At 44.0% G+C, this 22037-nt stretch overlaps 2 protein-coding genes across 3 annotated transcripts in view; both read right to left on the bottom strand.

The window, feature by feature from the left end:
- Positions 1-970: 970 nt before the first annotated feature.
- rab11fip1a (RAB11 family interacting protein 1 (class I) a) lies at positions 971-13134 on the bottom strand. 2 transcript variants are annotated; one of them, XM_069699781.1, is made up of 6 exons: positions 12703-13134; positions 7219-7655; positions 6155-7079; positions 3334-5061; positions 2941-3046; positions 971-2424 (listed from the first exon to the last, which is right to left on the bottom strand). In XM_069699781.1, exons 1-6 carry the CDS (start codon positions 13050-13052, stop codon positions 2221-2223), a joined length of 3750 nt encoding a protein of 1249 aa, XP_069555882.1. In that variant the 5' UTR covers positions 13053-13134; the 3' UTR covers positions 971-2220. The 2 variants fall into 2 exon arrangements, with proteins under 2 accessions (XP_069555882.1, XP_069555883.1); XM_069699782.1 differs by lacking the exon at positions 3334-5061.
- Positions 13135-15065: 1931 nt separating this feature from the next.
- Positions 15066-22037, bottom strand: part of adgra2 (adhesion G protein-coupled receptor A2) — a 38649-nt gene continuing 31677 nt past the window's right edge. The window contains 15 exon segments of the mRNA XM_069699780.1: positions 15066-17104; positions 17259-17348; positions 18059-18207; positions 18307-18430; positions 18516-18643; positions 18727-18935; positions 19279-19327; positions 19329-19469; positions 19624-19824; positions 20029-20190; positions 20291-20440; positions 20540-20738; positions 20841-21005; positions 21194-21407; positions 21803-21966. Of these exon segments, the coding sequence (XP_069555881.1) occupies positions 15688-17104; positions 17259-17348; positions 18059-18207; positions 18307-18430; positions 18516-18643; positions 18727-18935; positions 19279-19327; positions 19329-19469; positions 19624-19824; positions 20029-20190; positions 20291-20440; positions 20540-20738; positions 20841-21005; positions 21194-21407; positions 21803-21966 (3562 nt within the window). The 3' untranslated portion in view covers positions 15066-15687.

Here is a 22037-nt window from a genome sequence, read left to right as displayed (position 1 = left end):
TCGGGGCTTTATGGCAGAGTGGCCCGACGGAAGCCTCTCCTCAGTGCAAGACATGTGAAAGCCCGCATAGAGTTTGCCAAAAAACACATGAAGGACTCCCAGACTATGAGAAATAAGATTCTCTGGTCTGATGAGACCAAGATTGAACTTTTTGGCGTTAATTCTAAGTGGTATGTGTGGAGAAAACCAGGCACTGCTCATCACCTGCCCAATACAATCCCAACAGTGAAACATGGTGGTGGCAGCATCATGCTATGGGGGTGTTTTTCAGCTGCAGGGACAGGACGACCGGTTGCAATTGAAGGAAAGATGAATGCGGCCAAGTACAGAGATATCCTGGAAGAAAACCTCTTCCAGAGTGCTCTGGACCTCAGACTGGGCCGAAGGTTCACCTTCCAACAAGACAATGCCCCTAAGCACACAGCTAAAATAACAAAGGAGTGGCTTCGGAACAACTCTGTGACCATTCTTGACTGGCCCAGCCAGAGCCCTGACCTAAACCCAATTGAGCATCTCTGGAGAGACCTGAAAATGGCTGTCCACCAACGTTCACCATCCAACCTGACGGAACTGGAGAGGATCTGCAAGGAAGAATGGCAGAGGATCCCCAAATCCAGGTGTGAAAAGCTTGTTGCATCATTCCCAAGAAGACTCATGGCTGTACTAGCTCAAAAGGGTGCTTCTACTCAATACTGAGCAAAGGGTCTGAATACTTATGACCATGTGATATTTCAGTTTTTCTTTTTTAATAAATTTGCACAAATTTCTACATTTCTGTTTTTTTCTGTCAAGATGGGGTGCTGAGTGTACATTAATGAGAAATAAAATGAACTTTTTTGATTTTAGCAAATGGCTGCAATGAAACAAAGAGTGAAAAATTTAAAGGGGTCTGAATACTTTCCGTACCCACTGTATATACTATAATTTAAAAACATGTAAAATAATTGTAAATAACCACAGATACATACAATGGGGGTGGACATTATTAGTGTCTTTATTTCCAAGAAACCATATTGCGCGACATCATTGCTTTCAGACATTTACATCAGCTGTGGTATTACTTTGGTGTCAGACAAACACTCGATAGATCAGGCTGTATATTATTTGAGCTGCAGTAAAAGAAGAGAGGTAGCCAACAGCTCTCCATCCAACAAACAAGTCATGAAAAAAAGGCTCGAAGGCACAAATCCGCACATCCTCAAGATAAATATTGCTATAATTTCTGCCAAGACGTCAAACAGCTATAACTTGTGAAGGCATTCATTAGTGTAGTTCAAATACAAAGACAAGGCTGGTTATCATGGAAGCAGTTTATTACTGGTCCTCCTCTGATTATCTTTAGGTTACCTCTTGGTTTTAAATTTTATGAATACAACACATCAAAGTGATTAAAATCTTGTATTCATTTTAGAGGAGCTGGATTCTGCTCTATTACTTGCATAATACATACATACATACATTACGTACATTATGTACATTAGTTGCTGCTTGTTTTAGTCATTGCTGGTTTTCTAAATAACACCTCTTTGAAACAACAATAGGCACAGTGTCTCTTATAGGACTGGACGACCTGGTGACATTCAACTACGGTGAGTAAAAAGAGACAAATAGAGTTAAATTGGTTTGAAAAAAAAAAAAAAAATAAAATACATGCTTTCAAAAGGATCAATATAGAAAATAAAAATGAAGACTTTCGTAGTGGAGGGAAAAATGCACATATCTGGAATGACAATGAATGTATGACCATTCATCGCACAGCAGGAAGTTACGCGGAGCCCAGTGTACGGAGTGAAAAGGTAAGAGAATTGTTTAAAAAGAAAAAAAACTACACTTCTCTGCGCATTCGACGTCCATTAAATAAAGCACAACCCAGGGTATCATCAAGTATGGAATATAAATCAAGACACTGAAAATATTATTATGCAACACGTTTTCAAAGCAAATTGTAGTTCTGTACCCTAGTGTCAAAACATTAATTTGCTTATATAAAGATTTTTTTTTTTTTTTTTACTTGCTTGTCACCAAATGTTATTACTTCAGCGATCATTTTCCAGCACACTGGAATCTATTTGACTCCGGAACTGGAAAAAGTGCATGTGCTCCAAGACCTTCGTAGAGATCCTGGCTCGCCGTACACAGTCACGACCAACGGTACAAACGCGCACCAGAAACCCCGAGAGTCCCGACGTGGGGCTCCGTTGTTCCGGGAGACGCCCCCTCTCACACGGGCTTGGCAGCGTTGATGGACTGCAGGATGCCGGGCTTCTCCTCTATGACGCGGACCAGCAGGTTGTCTATGTACTGTTCGAGCTCCACGATCTTGGCGTCCTTCTTGGACAGGTCGCCTTGCTGCTTCACCACCAGCGTGATCAACTCGCCCTGCGTCAGCTGAGTGTAAGGTCCACTTTCCACCGAGTCCGCCGCCTGAGGGCAACGGAGAAAGGGCAACACGCGGCGCGCATTCTAATTAAAACATATTGATTGATTAAAAGTACACACTGAACTACTGAGAGCGGGAGTAAAATGTAGAGCGCTTTTAAAAAAAGAGGTTACTTTTATAACCATATGAGCCGTGTCAAATCATATTCACAATTTTGAAAAAAAACAATTCAGAGCAGAACATTTTGCAAAACTATATCTCCTGAGTTACCAATCAAAACAAAAGTGGATCTTTGGATAAGTTTTTGTTTCGGGGTCAATCTGCAATTCCCAACAATAATTTAAGAGCAAACAGCAACAATATTACAGATGTGTAAAATCTTCCACTTTAAAACGGCCAATTGGCATTTTTTTTCAGTTTATAATTCAATACCAGTAAAATTCCCAGGGATTGAAAAAAAACCAACCCCCCCCCCCCAACCGTCGAATCTATATTATGCATGTTCACACTACTTGTAAATATGCATTATGTATGTATCATTTGTGCCAACATGACAGTACCTTAATCTTCCCCGGTGTGCCGCTTCGGACCTTTATCTCTTTCACAGCAGGGGTGCCGATAGGATACTGGCTCTCAGCGGAGTTCATGGGCTTCACAGGATGAGGCCTGTAAAGGAAATGCATGCAGAATGTTTAAGCCCCCAAAGAGATAACAAAGCTTCCCGCAAGGACGTACAGAAACATCACAGCAAATAAGGATCCAAGTGAATTATTTCGAATTACATGAGAAATCCCAGTATTCAAAACAGTCACACCCGCGAAAAATCCCAATTTATTTGCCTCCCAGGCCGACGGCACCATTTGCCCAGCAGCATGTTCACTTGTAAATCAAGATAAAAAAAAAAAAAAACAGTCCACGACTGTGGATTTTGCAAACAGCCTGTTCAATCTCACCTGCGTGGAGTAAAGGCTAGCCCACCTCCATCGCTACTCTGAGTACTGACAGGCTGAACCTCGGAGGGCGAGACCCACGCTCGCAACATTGTCTTTCCCCCGGACGGACTTCCTGCATGCGATGCTGGTTCCTCCATAACTATCGGCAGGGCGTCCGAGGAAGTCGGAGGGGAAGGTACGGTAAAAGGCTCGGCGCCGAATGGATCCTCTCCCTCATAAAATTTGCTTCGAGTTTTGACATCGGCGCGAGGCTGCAGTGTGTCAGACGGGTTTGGGACACCTCTTGCGGGGAGACCTTGGCGAGCTGTGGGGGAGGGTGTTCCATCTTTATATGCTGGTTCTCGTTTAGGCACGGAAGTCTTATTATCCGAGCGAGGTGTGGACGGAAGAGTCTTCGTTCCGCTCTGCGAGTTCTTTCTTTGGAAAGTCGGACTGACCGTCTTTGAATCTTCATTCTTTTTTCTGCCGCCGCCGCGTTTGTTTGAATCGCTGCCGTTAAAACTGGCAAAAGGGTCTGTGGGTGTGTCTTGACTAAAAATGTTATCAAGCTCATCTGCTGTCATTCCCTGATCTTCAGGTTTGTGCTCTTTCTGCACGGTAAAGAGGTCATCTGCTTCTGGGTTGTGCGTCAGCTGCGCCCACGGGTCTTTGGAAAGAAGCTCCATGCTGGGAAACGGGTCGATGTTTGAAAAGCTCTCCTTTCTGTCCTTTCTGCCCGTGCTGCTCACACTTGAACGAGATAATGTCTGGATGTTACTGTTCGCCACAGCCTCTTCTGGCTGTGTCGGCTCTTTGCCGCTCACTCTTTGCCTGGGTCTAGCTGTGGGTGCTTCTTTGTTCGTGGCCACTTGCGCATTTCTTGGATCATCCGATGGAGTCGCATCCCAGTCCATTTGGCTGGGTGGTCTGGGTGCAGGTGTTACTGTGGGCGAAGGGTGCAGCGCCTCGCTCGCCTCGTCTCCGGACATCCCTCTGCTTGACGTGTCAGTTTCTGCAGATGTTGGGACCGCTGTCGGATTCGGCCTCACAGGAGATTGGTGAGCAGCGCTGCGGCTTCGACTGGAGTCTACGACAGATCGAGGGACTGGAGGTGCCACCGGTGTAGGGGGAGCCGGGGCCGCCACTTTCTTTTTTGACACGGGCTTGGTCTCCTGAGGTTGTATTTGATAAATCCTCACAGCGGGACTCTCCCGTGTTAGGGACGGCCTTGGATCATGCTCTTCTGGGCCATCCACACTCATCTCTGGACCCAGAACTTCTGGTGTGTCCCTGTGCTTCTGGTTAACCTGAGCGATCACGTGATCCCACCGAGTGTGCCCTTGCACTCCGTGTCTCTTCTGAGGAAAGAGGGTTTCATAATCCGGAAGCGGTAGAGACGTGTCTGTACCTTGTTCCCATTCATCTGCCTCTACATAAGCAGGGTTCTGGATCTGCCTCACAGTTCGGGCCCCGGGTGGAGGATATGAGGGCGGCAGTACGGCTCTTCTCTTCTGATCCTCCATGGTGGGTGAAAACCCCCCAGACGACAAATTCTCTGTGCTGCCAAGAGGAGAACCAGACAGGTGTTGGCTTATGTTTGGTGGAGTCAGGGATGAGTGGAGGTTGGAGAAAGTATCGGGGGACTCAGACGGGACACTAGAGAGGGTGGACTCAGAGTTGGCTGGGGAAGGACACGGCTGACTGGGGTTTATGCAGTCAGCGGGTTCAGACTCCAAAGATTGAGGCAATCTGCCAGGGAGTGAAAACAAAGGCCTACAGGTCAGTGTGACCACAAGATTACCTGAAGTCACCAATGTACAACCCTTCACCAGTTTAACCAGCATATCACATGTATATATGTTGGTAACAGAACTAACAAATCCCCATTATCTATCACCCAACAAGACGTAGCCATATTTCAATATTTCATGAAAGTATTACTTTATTATTGTTCACCACGTTCCAAAATCTTACAAAGAGAACACACATCTGAGACTGTATCGCTAGAATGGGGTGCCATTAAAGATGACAAAATCATTTAGTCATAAAATGGTCCATTGTTCAATGTCAAACCTGCAGACAAAACTTTCTGATACTCACGTGCTTTGCGGTTACCGTTTCTATTTTTAGGCAATAACAAGCACAATCACCTTACCATTATGATCGAAATCGAACAAAATCAGGTCCACAAACAATTATATATATATATATATAAAACAAAAACAAATCTAAAAGCAAAATCCAATCACTCCAGACACGCACATAGAAAGCAACACCGTTGTCTCAGCCGCTCCGTATGAGCTCTGTTAAGGTCACAACTTGTTCCACAACATCTTCACAAACACAAGCCACACCCAGGTAGTCATCTGGCCAGAGACCAAACCGGTCCAACAGGTCTGCCAACCGTCGGATGGAATTCAGAGTTTTGGTAATTCAAGACAGCCAAAAGGTCGAGTCATGGTGAACAGAACCAGGACGGAAAGTTGAGGAATTCCCCAGTTTCAGTGTTGACAGACGTGACGGAGAGCAAATCAAACTAATTACACACACACACAAGTTTTTTGTTTTCAGAAATGAGATTTCTCACTTCAATGTGCCTCTCGCTTGTGCAGGGATAGTTGGGCCATCTTGTGGTTAAATAAAATCAAAAAACTGTCAGTATGTGCAGTTTCATTTGCAGGACCATTAAAGACAAAATTCCAATTCCAATCAAGAGAGTGTAACAATAGTATGAACACAAGCCACCAACAGCATCCCTCGTGTCATAACAGGATAACATTAACATTCGTGCAGAGTAACCTGTTGGGAGTATTTAGTGCAACCAGATGAGCGGAGGGCCTACCTGGGTTTGACTGCAGACACTTTAGCAGTGCGGTTGAGGAAGACCATGGAGGAGGGGACTGGTTGGTTGCGGCTGGAATTCTGATGGTCAGCCGGACTCTCATTGCTGCCAAGTGGAGGATCTGAACTGAGGGGAACTTCTTCAAACAGATTGGTGGAGTGGCGGGACAAGGGTTTCTCGGGATCTCTGGAGTCAGTGCGAGATGCTGGGGTGGGATGATGCTGCTCCTCTTTAGCGTGTTGCTGTGCATCCTCCTTTTTCTCCTCCTTCTTTCTGATCATTCCAAACAGGGTCGACAGCCTGTCGCTCATGGAGGCCTCCTCCTGACGTTTGTGCTCCTCTGCTCTGCGCCGCTCCTCCTCCATCCTCTGGTTTTCGGCCGCTTCCAGCACGCCGCGTTCTTTTTCTCGATTTCTCCACTCTTCCTCCTCCTCCTCCTTCCGTTTCTTCCTCTTCGCTTCATCCTCCAGGAAGCGTCTTCTCCTGTCCTGCTCCTCTTGCTGTCTGCGCTCTTCTTCCTCCTGCAGTCTCTTGGCCTCTGCCCTGTATCGCTCCTCTTCCTCCAGCCTCCTTGCTTCCGCTTGCCTTCTGTCCTCCTCCTCTTGATGGCGCTGCTGCTCCAGTAAAGCTGTATCCGTGGACTCGGGCCTATTGGAGGGAACGCCTTTAAAGGAGTCTGCAGAGAGGTCGGAGGTGTGTTTGCGGACGTCCTCCACCGAGCCTTGACCAGAGCTGTTCAGACTGAGTGTAGATCCACTCTTGGGCTCCGCCTCCTCTGTGTACACATGGCTGCCGTTGATACACAGGTTGTTCAGGTCACTGTTGCTCTGCTTGGAGCGTCCCAGCATGGAGAAAGGACCCAGAGACCCCTTGCTGTCCGAGCTGCCTGTTCGCTTGTGTCCCAGGAATTTGAATTTCTTTTTCACTGTGGGAGGAGAGACAGCGAAGCGTGTCATCATTAAGATGCAAAACAGCACTATTCAAATTGCACATTGCAGCAGAGGAAACCCAGAGCTGTCAAAATATAGTCAGCAAACAATAAGAGTATCGTGAGGTTAAGTTACCTTCAGGGGAGTCTGCATTGAGGCCAGATGAGCGGCTGCCACTGAGAGAGGAATTCTTGTCGGGGAGTGTCCCCAGTGTAGACATGGACTGCGAGATGTTGCGCTGCAAGTTGGATTTAGGGGCAAAGAGGGTTTTGAATTTAGATTTTTTCTTTGCTCCCGGAGTTTGATTGAGCGACTGTGAATCAGCCTCTCCTTCACTGTCTGTGAGGACCTGGCTGACGGAGGGAACGATAGCTGAAGCAGAGTCAGAGAAACCACTTTTCTTCTTCCCACGGACTTTGTCCTTCAGCTTGGAGATGCGGGAGCGCGGTTTGTCCTGCATTGAAAGGTCAAACATGCTGGCTGACATGTTGTTCCTCATGAACTGAATATCTAGCAGCACCTCCCCTCGCACCTTGTCCTCTTTACCGGCCTTGTCCACCAACTTGAACCATCTGCAAATGACAGAAAAAATTTAACGTGTTTAAAATGGGAATATTTAGAAGATCCTAACAATTTTCTTCAGAAATAATGAAACTCTGTTATTGTGCGCAGATTATTATCCTGCGACGAGATTTCCGCTCATCCTCAGTGCATGCTGCTTTGAGGTGCTACCTCATTATTAATATACATTACATGTATGACACAAGGGTATTTGTGCAGACTACAAGGGAAATTATTTAACGCCCGTGGCCATTTCTGAGACAAAAAAAAAAGGGTTTGTTTAAAAAAATATTTGGTTTATAAAGAAAATAAGCTGCAGGGAAATACGTGCATTAGAGATGAAACAATAAATGGATTAAATGATAAACAGAAAATTAATTAGTATTGCCAGACTTTTTCTGTTTTCAGCTCCTCAAATGTTCCACAGTCTATTGCTGTAAATGAAATGTCTTTGGGGTTCGCACTGTCGGTCAGAAAACCACATCTTTATACTGTAATTTGATTTTAAGGTCCTTCAAAACGGCCATGTAAACAAAGCAATATATTAGATCATGTCAGGTGAGTTAATTGATGTTATACGCAAGATGAATATTATAACAAAATGTGTAATGGAAATGGTTCCCCTACAAATATGACTTGGCTCTTTATAACTTCGACTTGACATGCTTCGACTCTGTTGGCATTAGTCTGCCGTGTCTTTGTTAGACTGGAGACGGGCGAGTGTCATTAACTAATGTGCAGCTTGTACCAGTTCCTGTTGAGAGCAGTATGCACAGCACAGAAAAAGCCTGACAATTACAGCTTTGTTCAGGCTGACCCCTCATGTCCTCTCTGTTGTATAGAATCAGCACTTATTGTCTGCGAGGTAAAGGTAAGAGTGTTCTGGAGAGTGCCGTCAAAAAGCGAGCCAAAACAAGCAATTAGTGCCATTATGTATGTGCTCTTTCTGCTTGTATAATCCAAACCTTGCTACCATCAGATGCACTAATGACCTGTAGCAGAAGTGTCCATTATGAGAAGCCTTTCTTCTTTTTAAACGCATTAGTTCTGCAGCGGAGTCCTCCAATTGTTTCCCTAAAAGTAAATGTCACTAAGTGTATTTCCTCTATGATCTTTTGTACAATAATATGTGGATCTTATAGGTTCAATATATCCTTTTAAGAGATAAACTGAGGTATACTGAAGATATCCACCCGGTGCGGTGTTAACCAGCTATCTGCAGTTCATATAGTTTACTGTTGCAACATTCCCTTTTGTCGTCGTGCAGCAGACTTCCAGACAAACACTTGAGGGGGGGGGGAACAGTCAGGAAACAAGCATGGGAGTGACCCAACATTCCTTAAACACTTTCAAACATGCAGGGAGGTGCTGGACAGTAATCAAAGTTGAGTCTAATTCAAACAGTCCTCACCTCCCACCCTAAACGGAGAATGCCAAGAAAAACAATCGCTAACCAAGTCAAGCCACAAAGACGAGAGATAACACTCCCGCAAAACAATCGAGAAATTGTTTGTCGTTGTTGTACATCAATTACAGCAGTGTGTTCACTTGAATGAATGAAAAACACGATGCATTTATATGGATATTAAAAGGCTGTCAGGGTATTGTTTGCATAGAAATACAAAGCCGTGCCCCTGATGTGCTCACTGGGCCTGCTGGACAGGTTCCCGCTGTTCAACTGTCGAGGGCACTTCTCTTTCATGTGTAATGATTAACAAGAGAGCCCGTGTTCATTCTGTGAGCCAGAATAGACTCAGTCAATAATATAAAGAGGTGTAAATATAGATAGGCTGCACGAAAATGTTATTGTTTTCCACCCAGTGACATCATGCACATTATCATTTCATTGTACTTTAAAGGATTATTAAAGAACAATTCCGAATTTAAAAGAAAAGCTTTGTTTGAATTCACTGAAGGTGACAGGAAAATGTTTTCATGCAACTGCTCTGCTCTTTTTTTGTCTACAAAATAAACATTGTGGCTCTTGTGTCTGAACGAATGAACCTGACTCTGGAGAACCGGCGCTACAGTAACTGATACCGGTGCAATGTTGTGACTCCAAGTTAATGAAGAGCTAAAAGAAATGTATTCTGCTGCTGTGTTCGAGCTCTCATGGTCTCAATGTGAAAATGTAGATGACCCAGATCTCCTCCTCCTGAAGAGACAGAAGGATCTGAACCACTAGTTGGAAAACGTACAGCAGCGTTGGGTTAGTTATTGTTTTGTGTTTTTAAAAAACAAAAAAACCAAATAAATAGACATACACAGGTTTAAGGTTCAAGGCTGAGAATTTTCTGCTTCTCTGTTTCCTATGTGGCTGTAAATTTGGGTTTCACACTTTAAGATGAGACAAAACAAGCAAACTGAAGATTTGAACTTGGCTTTCAAAAATGGATTGTTTTAACATGTTATACATCCAACAATCAAGTTAGTAAATCTTTTTCTGTCATCATTAATAATGTTTTGATCAAAATTTAAATATGTAACTGTTCAAAGAATATTTAAAGAATCAGGATTATTAAGAATAAATTCTTCAGGTTAAAAATGTCCTCAAATAGAGCTGCAGACTTGATTGTTCGATTGTTATTCAGCTTATTGTTTGATTATTTGTGATAGTGACTGAATCCTGCTCGTATACGCGGCCATGAGAGCAAATTTCATCTCGAGTACACTCTTTTGTATTCGAGGCGACTGTAGGATCTCCTTTCAGCTGCAAGACAAAGTCTTCAATGTCACACACCGTATCGGCACAACAGGGCTGCAGGATAGTAATCCAACACCACACACACTTTCATGGCAGGAACAGCAGCATCCAATACGCTGCCTGCATGTCGGGTCTTAAAGGAGACGGAGGGAGCAAGACCAGCAGGGGCGCATGAAGGAGCTCTGACAAGAGAAGAAAATAGTAAGGACTGAACTTTGCCACGAGCCTGTGAAAACACACCGAGCAAACAAAAGATAATGTTTCAGTTACGACGCTACAATAAGCAGCTGAATGAGGTCATTCCTGCGCCGCGTCGAGGCTGCGCTCGGTGGAGCACTCGGAACTCACAACCTCCAGCTCACTCGGGCTTTAGCGAAGGTCACTTTAACATTAAAAAAAAAAAAAGGCCACCCTGAGAAGGGTTTACCAGAGTGGAACAAAGTCTATATTAAAAAAGAGCTTTATTTTTAACATTTCTCTTACATAAAAGGGCGTGGTTGACACTGACGCAATGTTTCATTTTGAGTCCTGTTACGCCCGCGTTACACCCAAGCTACGTCAAACCACACATGTCATCTTGAGTCACGTACGTAACGCATCTGGGTGTGAGCAGACGTATTGTGGGTGAGTGAATGGCCTCGAGAAATGCGCAGGATTAATGGCAGCAGAGCGAGAAGACGTTCCCAGATAGGCGTCCATCATCGAGCTGGCAGTGACTGAGTGTTGGCTTCACACCAGTTTATGAAGTAAACGTCTCAGCCAAACGTTGAGGGTTGGTCCAATGGAGACAGACAAGGCAGAGGGAAGAACAGTCTCAAGACTGTTTTCCCAGCAGCGCCATGTTTTCCGTTTTTCCCTTCCAGACAGTAATTCAAGGAAGGAGGAGAGAAAGTCAAGCAACATGCTCACGTGTCACTGTTAATAGGTTGTTTCTGACTTATTTCAATGGCACCGTATTTGAGGTGTATAAACAAAATGTGCCCCGGCATAACTGAATTATTCATATGTGTCTTCTGCGATGCCAAAACTCCCCAACAGCCAATATAAATGTCAAGTAAACTCTATGTATTATTCAACGGTAGGTTTCACAGTGGAGACATGAAAAGTCAATGACTTGTCTCTTGGATTCAATGGAACTTTCCTACAATGAACATTTACTAAGATTTGATATATGATATCGAACAGCAGTATGTTATAATAAATCATGTATATTTATATTAATAACACTGTAGAGAGGAGGGACTGCATGTGCTTTGTAGCGTGTATGTTGAGACACCAACTTTGTAATTAGTTTACTACTGAATATCACCAACATTTAACCACTGCTGGAGTCCCAATAATGGAAGTATAAGGTTTCATAATTCGGGACAAATCCAACTCACCAGTTGGTTAAACAGACTAGTGGTGCAACGATTAGTGGCTTTAGTCCTCCATGACAATAAACTGAATATCTTTTGGTTGTGGACTGTTGGTCAGGACAAGACGAGACACTTTGGGCTGCACGTTGGGCTTTGGAAAACACCGGTTGACATGTTTGACCATTTGCTGATGTTGTAAAGACCAAACAGTTCAATGATTAACTGAGAAGTGTTATCTGAGGACAAGTGGACTTGCTTGAGATTCTGGAGGAAGTTTCACCTCTCTTTAGTTTTAACTGACTAGTGGGAAGTTGGAGGCTTTTAAACTCTTGACAGTGACTCAGTGTTGACGTCTTCAAGAACCTCAAGCAAGTCCAGCTGCCTTCAGATAGATTTAGATATACTCCGACCCAGATGACTGAACATCTTCACAGAATCGACACATTAATTATAATGAAAATAAACATTATTTGTAAAAAGGGACAAACAAGAAAAAAAAAAACATGATGAAAGAGCAGACAAACCACCCACTGAAAATAAAATCTTGAAAAATTATATAAAGAAATTAAAGGAAATAATCCTGTTATATTTGAAAATTCAAACTGGGGTCAGTTTGGCTGCATCCGTTTTGAGAGACCTGCTGGAAAAATAAATGTAGACTCAAAAATAATGTAGGGAAATGAATATAAATGAATACCAGGAAGAGAGGCGCCTGCGGTTAGGTTTAAACCAACCTAATGTTGGGTTGGTTCTCAGGATATTGCGATTTGCCGAGACTTTAAAGCTTACAGTGTCCTTACCTTACTTTGGAACTAATGTTAGATTTATTTGGATGGACTTGTTTTATTCTGCATGTGTGACTGGAGTTACAAATGGTTTCAACTTAAAAAGAAGAAAACAGTCTGGACTAGATACACGTTTGTTTAACCCTCGGACCCCCTAAAACAAATATTATTAACACAACGTACTGGACATAAATGTACTGTAGTGACTTACTCTGTCTTTTTGCGAGACTTGTTGTCATGAAGATCCAGTAAGTTTACCACAGCCTGGCCCAAGAACTTGTCGAGTCCCACCTGGGCTCGGTGCATGACAATGATATTCAGAGTACAGCGCTCGGCGTTTCCCGGGTGGAAGAGCGGCAGGTCGAACGAAGCCTCCTCTTTCCACACCGGGACGGCACATTTCTCCGCCACGGAGGTGGAGAACTTGTCTTTGGCCACCTGGATGATGGCGTAGGCGTCGTTGGTGCCATTCTTGCCCTTCACGCGCAGGTTCCGACCCTGATGCACCGTTACCTGGACACTCGTAGGAAACCAATGCTGGCTCTGGTCGGCCAGAGACATCGCCAAAGTCCGTTAAAGCCTCGCCAAAAGTTTATCCGTGTATATCTTAAAATCGTCGGAGTCTCGGTTCACCTTTCCCCCCCACCCCAACTCTTGTTTTTCACCTTCGGCGTCCTCTGCGGCTCTGGGCTTTGGTCACCTAGCTTGACTTCAGTCCAGGAAGCTCAGTTTCATGTCGTAATACTTATCTCTCCTCTGCGTAACACTACACCCAAAGCCTCGAATAACAGCTGAGTTAACACTCGGTTAACCAATTTAAAGCAAATACTCGCCCGGGTAACACAAAGAGGACATCGCTGCAGTGCGACTAATTCCCTTAGGAGGCTTTCATAAACACAACTCTCTTCCCTGCTCCTGCCTCCTCTGAGTTGAAGAGTTCACTTCCCTGATGTTATGAATTCCCACCCATGCTCTATATAGAGGTGCCTGATTGGTTAATATATCTGTCAGTTTTCGATGTTCGTTAGTGATTGGACAAGCAGGAGTAGGAGGGCGTGGACACGTCGCAGACCGTTAACTACTATTGTCAGCCACTGATCAGGAATCAGTTTACACTCACAAAAGTCATAGAATACTTGAATAGTAGAACAATTAATACTGAACTGAGTGCAGCGACGCTAATTTAGCACTTACAGGACAGAACATTTCCAGACAAATTCGTTTTCTTAGATTATTGTGAGTCTAGAATGATTTGGTTGTACGTCTAAAGTTTCTTGAAAAATGTATTACAAAAATATATATAAAAAATATATAATATGCACAAGTAAAATGGGTTTTTTTTTCTTATTAAGTGGAATGTTTTGGCACACAAACTGACCACATGACAGTGTTGTTTGTTTGAGGAAGCTCCAGTTATGAATCATTGAATGCATTAAACCATCAAAAAAAGGTAGGATTAAATCACTTTATCTTTTATCTCCCACTGACATTTTAGTATCTACAGCTTGTTCTTTCCACCAGGACTTCATCAATAAAAGTTTAGATATATTTATATCTAAAATCCCTTAAATAGTTGGGACATAATGTTAATAAAAATATTTCATATTCATGGATTTTGTAGGCTTGAATGATATGCAGAATAGAGTATACTCCCCAGACTGAAAGTTTCATTTTTTCGCAAACTTTAAAATGCAGTTATAAATAATTAGAAACGTGAACTTTTGAAAAAAACAGCGAGCGACAATGTCTCTATATTTCAGTAATATAACACAAATTTTGGCACCAAATAGAAAAGAATGAACAATTTTTCAAAAACTGTCCTATAACTTTTAAATAAACACATATTCGGCATATTTGCAGCTTGGAAATGATTATAATCATAGTTACTGATACAGAGGCAAAGTTAATATTAGACCTTTATGTACCTCCTGAAATTTAGACTGAATCATGTTAGACAATTCTACCTTAATGTGTATATTTGTTTTCCATAGGAGGATCAGAATAAGCTCGTACTGCACAGAATGTACACTGCAGCTTGACCATATTAAAACACTCAAGAGTAACAACATCCAGTATGTGGCAAAATGAACAACGGAAAATGCCATGACGATAAGCTGCATAGTAGAAATGCTATTTCCTGTTAATGTTATTTCCTAAATTGCAAGTGTGTCAAACTGATTAAAAAGCAGAAGTATGGCTTCAGGCCTTTGTAAATGTCCTCCACTGTGTCGGCAAATTACTGTTTGAATTTTGGACATGCGCATAAATCACTACACTAAGATTATAGTTTACTTTTAAGTCGACTTGGGTTAGATAAGTATGCCACTGTAAAACACCAGATGTTGCTAATTTGTGAGGCTAAAACATTTTTAATCCCTAACAATGAGTGAAAAGTTCCTCTGCTATCCAGGAGGGGGCAGTCATTGAGGCATTAGTTCAAAAAAGTTCCTCTGCTAAAAGTAAAGATTGTGGTTGGATATGACAAAGCCAAATATTTCCCCCCATGAATTTGTCACACATGGGAATCTGTATCATTGCTGATATATAGAAACAAAGGAAACATTTTCTCTCATCAAAAGTCTCGCACTGCGTTTTTAATTCACTCAGATTCTGTACAGCCACATTCATGCAAATCCTCTCCAACCTTGCGTGCGAACACACACCCACACACTCACACAAATACTCACACACACATACACACGAAAAAACATCTAAGTGCATACATGAGCATACACAAACAATTACTTGAAGCAAACATAAGGGTGAAAAGTTGTCCACAGATTAAATGCATCTAGCTGTATTTTGGAAATAGACCATCTTGTATTCCATTTCATGCTATAGTTGATATGCATAGAAAAATCACGCCTAAAACAATAAAGCTTTCATTAGAGATCCAAAATCAACATTATATGCCAATTTCAGAAATATCTTGTACATTTGTTTTGGAAAGTGAATAAAATAAGAGCGTATCTTATGTTTGAAAATGACAATAAAAAAAAAACCTGCCTTATTTTTTTTTACCCTTTCACAGCAAACTCTTACAATGCTACAGAGGCAAAAGTACCAGTTTAAGGTCCTGGATGCCTTCGTGATATTATATCTTAAATTATATAATTATTAAGAGACCATTAAAACATAACCTAGCCATTTAAGAGTTCATTAAGGTCATGCATAGATGTTCACATGTAAGTATAGTTTATACTGTGGTTTCACTTTTCCACAAACCACTCTTCATTCCAACAGAGCTCTGGGATTGGTCTGTGCCACTCATGTCCTGCTCCAGCTCGAGCACTGAGTTTTTCAGAGTGCCATTAGGGGCTGCGGCCCCTGGCACAGTGGTGGTGACACTGTTCAAAGGGTAGGAGCAGCGTTTGGTTTCGCGCTCTGCGGATGCTGCCAGTTTCAAATTGTCTCTGCTGGCACATCGTCTCTGAGCACCGTGCATGCCCACTCTGCTGGCCATAGACGGCAGCAGGGGGAACGGTTTACGACTCCCGCTGCTGCCCCCGTCACTTCCCTCCGACGGGCTGGTGGCCATCGACTCTCCCACCCGTTTCCCATTTGTCAGGGGGCTGGCCTGGTTCTCTGAGAGGCTGTGGTGGATGCTGCCATTCTCACTCGTGGCCTGTTTGTAAACAGCATGTGATGAACTGAGGTGGTCTAACCCTGTGGGTCCTAAAGCTCCAAGACTTCCGCCTCCAGCAGCCCTTAGAGCTTTGAGACGATAGTGACCTCTGCCCTCACCCCGATGATAATACTGACTACTTCCTTGTTTAGTTCTGCTACTCACTTTCCTTCTCTGGGGATGCACTGGGGCAGCAGAGTTAATGGTAGGCAGAATATTGTTTGTTGGCTTGGTGATGTTGTCATTGCTGGTGACAGTGTTGTTGCCTGCAGGGACACGTGAAGTATTGTTTGGATTTTCTTGTGCCACCTGTAGCAGGTTGGTGAGCTTGCAGGGCCCCGGGCCCACGCTGCTGATCCCGCTTGGCGTCGATGATGATCTGGCTGATGATGAGTTGTGAGAGTCACCGGGAGGATGGCAGTTGATGAAAAGCTGGGATCCCTGCTCAGACGTCTGCACTCCACTCCCGGTGGTGCAGGTGTGTGTGTAAGTAGAAATGTGATGGGAGCGTCGGTTGCCAGGGCAACAAGCCAGCCATGAGGCCTGAACATCCAGACGTCGGAAACAGTGGTGCACCACCAGGAACACCCCCAAAACTATGGCAGTCATTCCATAAAGACAGCTGAACAACAAGCTGGTGTGGCCTGTTAGCCACATTGCCATGGCTCCACAACACCACAGAACCACAAACAGGAAGTGGGTGGCCACCAACACAGAGAACTGTGTCTTCAGGGAGTACTGGTCCTCTGGAGGCACAACTGGGTTTATAGTTCCCACCACGGAGTCTGTGGAGAGCAGGCTGGTGCTTCCTGCCAGCGCAGGATGGCTCTCAGTCACAGGAGAGGACAGCGTGGTTCCTGTGCATTCTTTGGCCACACGGTGCCTCAGGCGAAACACAGTGCACAGGAAATAGATCCAGGTCACCAACACCGCTAGGCCAGCAGGGACAAAGAAAGACCCCAGACTGGAGCGCCAGACAAGCCAGCAGCTGCAATAGGCAGAAAAGACAGCCGAGGAGTCAGTGCAAAACAAGGACATCTTTGTGTATTCAACAAATCTCAGAGAATTATTCACTACAGCACCAACAACACAAGACAAAGTCAAAGGCACAATGCCTGCAGAATAAAAAGAGAAGCACTTACTAAGAGCTGTTGTCTCCATAGTTGTTGACATTGACAGCAGCAGTGATCCCACAAATGATAAGAGGAACTCCATCAGCTATCAAATAAAACCTTGAATAACAGAGAAAACATGTTAAACGTAAGCTCCTAGCTTCAGTCTCAGAAGTGAAAAACAGTTCTTGTCTGTGTCACAGCGACGCTCTATGACCTTTGGATGCTATGATGTTTTTCAAGTGTGCATGACATTGTAATTTTCCTTTTTGTGTTTTAATGTCTCTGGCTGTCTATAATCTGAACATCGCTGTGTGATCTTTCTCTTTGTGGGCAGAGTGTTACAAGGGTCAATATTGACAGCAGAAGTATGTGATTTATTGCAGCCTGGTCCCATATGGCTGAGTGGGCAACAAAGGGACTGGCTGGAGGTCCCGTGAGGTCAGGGGCACTGCAGCTTCCAGATCACAGGGGCAGGAAAGCGGGACCAGATATAGAAGGGAATATTGGAAAAGACATCGCTTGAATCACCCTGTTCAGATTTATGACAACTTTCACATCTTCTGTTGTGTTGTTCTCAGACTTTCCTCCCCTCCACTGCTCTGGCCTCATGGCTTTTTTCCCCCATACTCTGTTATGCCCCCACAAAGTTTCTAAAAAACAGAGGGACTTTGGTTGTTGGGCACAATGACCGCCTCTGTTGGTGCGCAGTTTGGGTGGCCATGCACAAGAAGTCCTGCATCTGTCTAAAACATAAACCGTATTGACAGCAAACAATAATCTCAAGGTGCAGGATGTGGGCGAAAGTGAGTTGTGGCTTGCTCACTGACCTGAGCATAGGTCTCTGAGTAGGTGGAGCAAGAGGCTCTCCCTCCGGCTGCCGTGGCATTCTCCACAGAGCCTCTTTGTAAATGACCCTGGCACTGACTCCAATCCACAGCAGGGTCGACAGCGAGGAGTAATGCAGAGCAATGCCCACCTGTCATGTAGATGCAGTCAGATCAGTCATCAAGCTTACATGCCATTAAAAATAGATAAAGTCCAAAAATTATGAAACTGTGCAAATTCAATAACTTACTGCTTGACAAACTACTGGATAGCTGGTCAAGCTTATGCCCCCTGCATAGATTGCTGTTGTCATGGCGACGTGGAAGCAGGTATTCAGCAGTGTGTGCCAACTTTTTCTCGATATGTGAATCGAACTGTAGGAGCACAGAAACAACTAATGACAAGAGGAAACAAATACCCAATAGCAGCAACACATGTGTTGCATGTACACTACAGTACCTGTGGTGCAGGATATGTGTGATGATGATGGTGAAAAGGCAAAGGAGGAGCACTGCAGTGCAGGCATAGACCATAGGGTGGAGCGCCTTTACAGAGATGTGTGTAGAGTTGGGGAAATCAGGCACCTCCTAGAAAAAAAAATCACACAAGTCAAATGAAAGACACATTCAACCTCAGCGACTGAATGATTAAATATTCAACGCTGTACTACCTGCAGCACAGCATAGTTGCTAAGCAGAGAGCAGCGCATCGTGGAGGTGCTGCCGTCACTGTGGACCAGCTGACAGCCCTCCTGGCTCCAGCCTCCCTGCCTGTCCAGTCCCTGAAGGCTCCACTGTGCTGCCACGGCATCAGTGCCAGGGGACAAGTGTCGCAGTGACACCCAGATGGGTTCCGAGTAGTTCCATATGCTGCAACCATCTGTCACAGGGAGGAATGAAATTATCAATACAAAACTACACTGATGTGCATTAAATTGAAAATTCAGGCAAAAATGTTTGTAAATTTATTTGTATTTTAGTTAAGTCCATTTATGATAATTTTTCTACCTTCCTTTCACCTGACTCATGTTTTTATATTACTTTTTGACAAAAAAATGGGAAATGGCATAGACAAGATATGACATCACATACAATGCTACCATAAGAAAAGCATTACAGTCAACCGAGACTAGGGCACAACTCTGAAGATGGATTGAAGAAATTTCATATTTATTTATTTTTGCTTGATTAGTTTAAAACATTTTTTTTTTATACTTCCTTACCAAGGCCTACAAACATGACAGGAGTGTTGACACTCCGTCTTCTGGGAGTGTTCAACCGTGTTGCTTGAGTTCCCAGTCAGAGGAAAAAAGCTGCCAGTTCGGAAGGCTACAAACTGCAGCTTACAGTCTGCAGTAGCATCAGGAGGAAACAGAGTAGCTGGAAGAGTCACAGAGGCCAGCGCCACACAATTCTGGAAAAATAAAACATGAGATGCATGCAAATCATATATTAGTTGAAATCCACTATTGAACCTCGATAACTGTCAATGTAGATAAAATTGGTAACTAATGGCACAGTATCTAATAAACGAGGGAACAATGGGAGAAGGAATACTTATCATTCACCTTCAGGGGAAAATTGTTGAGGGAGGTGTTATGGGAGCCAGTACTGCAGCGGAAATGAAGCGGCTGCTCATGGACAGACTCTGGCATTTCCATTCCCGGGCTTCCCGTCAACACCTCACGACGCTGATATGCAGTGCAGGTTATACCAGTGAAGTGGGCTGGTCGAATTAGGTGGGCCTCCATCACAATGTTCTTAGATACCTGTACATATCAACTTTGGTAAGGAGTTTTTCCATCTTTACAGCAAAGTTGCAATTACATTCAACTCCCAAATTTCATAAATTACTCGTTATTTTCTGCTGTCACAATTAACTGTATATATATTTGGTGTAATTGTTAAGAAGCTCTACTTGCTCTGTTAACAAAAAGCTTAAAATGACAAAAAAACAGGTTGATCGTCCCCACCATAGAAAAGTCTTGAGCATGACTGTGCAGCTGAGGCCATGCCAGTGTCTCTAGAGAGTAGACTATGGAGCTACAGGCTCTCTTCTCTCTCTGGGCGAGGGCGAGGATCTTGTCATCTATTTGCATCAGGTTACTGCCCATCTCGACCATCACCTCCGACAACTGGAACAAACACACACACAGAAATGTAAAAGGATGGTAACATCACAGACGTACCTGTAAAAAAAACAACCTTTTATATCAGCATTAAAAGCTTACTCACCTCTCGCAGCTGTCGGACATATTCCATAAACTTTTCCAGAATTTGTGCCACGTACATCACATCTACAGAGTCAGTGAAACCTGCAGTCTCCAGGGTGTATGTACGCACTTGATGTGCCACTGTGACCGCGTTGGATGCATTGATGGGCCTCTGAAATTTAAGAGCAAAAATACAGTGATAAGGTGTCACCTCATGGCACTGAATCTACATGGTGTTTATTGAACAGGAACCATGCACTGTGGCACTGACCAGAATGAAGGTGTGCAGGACGCGAGTGATGCCATTGGTGTAGTGACAGTCGGAGTAGTCACCGTCCTGCCACTTCCCAGACCGGTCACAGTATCTGGAGGCTTTTTTCTGCTCCATGCCACCCTCGACAGACAGGGAAGGGTAACGCAGCTGCAGACAGTACTGATGAGAGGTGATGCCTGCCAGAGTTCTTGGCCACCTAGGGATTAAAACCACGGATGAATATTTAGTTCTGCATTAATTTATACAATATAATGTGTACAGTGCAATATATAATATATTACAAAATATTGAAACTAACCTGAAGTCCCCACGGTTGTTGACAACTTTGTCTTCTGGACAGAAGGAGGCACTGTTCTCCACCACCACTATTTCAACAGTGTGAGAGGTATTGCCCCGCCCAGTAGAAACCACACACTCCCACTCTCCACTCGCCTCCACATGTACGTTGAATAGAATAAGCTCACTGGAGGAAGATGATGAGGACAGCACATTATAACACATTATTCCCACATACTGTCCTAATGAGTAAAACATTATTTTTATTTTTTTATTCACTCAGTATTGTTTTTGCACAAAAATGTTTTAATCGTGAAGAAAAGGCAGCATCATCAGACAGCACTCAGAGAGCCTGTATAGCTCTGGTTACTGCACCTGGTGATGAAGGTGCAGTCATGCAACACGCTGTTCTCTAGCTGGACACCCATTTCAGGGTCAGAGGTCACCAGCTGACTGTTGTGACGCCAATGCAAGGTGGTGATCTTGTCCACCAAAGCAGCGGTGCAGTGGAAGGGCAGCCGGTCGCCTTTGAAGACCACCTGACGCTTGGACGGCAGCAGCGACAGGGTGTGGAGCTCCAGAGGACCCTCTGAGCGACATGGTGAGAAGAGACACAGATGTGACCGTTACACATCACTCGGAATTATTTCTGCTGCTCTCTCATTACCCAACCTCAGCTAAATGTTTCCACAGAAGCTATAATGAGTCTGCTGTTCTAGAGCTGATTGGATGCAGACTGCAACAATTCGTAAATGCAACCCACAGGATTAGCTGTCAACATAGCCCGCTGATAGTTTCAGAAATATGTTCCTGCTAAGCTGCAGGGATGAATTTCTGTCAACCCTTTGGGTCTATCAGTTCTTAAAACAGCTTGAGAAGATCTCGAATGTTATTAAGAGTGCATTGTTATTGTTAGTCCAATGTTCTCCGAAATAAAGTGATAAACTGCCTCATTCATATGCCTCACTGTAGCCAGGCTCTCACCACAGCTTAGCTGGCTCTCCCTCAGTCCACGCAGGGGCTTTCCCTTCAGGCTCCGTGGGTAGGCACACAGGGTTTCGTCCCCCAGCCGCGCTGAACTGCTGCGGAAGAAGCCCGGGACCCAACGTAAGCTGCAGTCACATGACAGGTAGTCCGAGTTGAAGTTCCTGGAGGGAGAAATAATGGTTATTTATCATGGAAGAGTTTTCAGATAGCACTCAATGCTCAGATACAGTTT

This window comes from Brachyistius frenatus, unplaced genomic scaffold, assembly GCF_029030835.1.
Source record: "Brachyistius frenatus isolate BFR_SWC_R1_liver_20210118 unplaced genomic scaffold, ASM2903083v1 Contig_31, whole genome shotgun sequence".
In the NCBI taxonomy this organism is placed as follows: Eukaryota; Metazoa; Chordata; class Actinopteri; family Embiotocidae; genus Brachyistius; species Brachyistius frenatus.
Note: the sequence above shows the minus strand (reverse complement) of the source record. Positions and strands in the feature narration are given on the sequence as shown.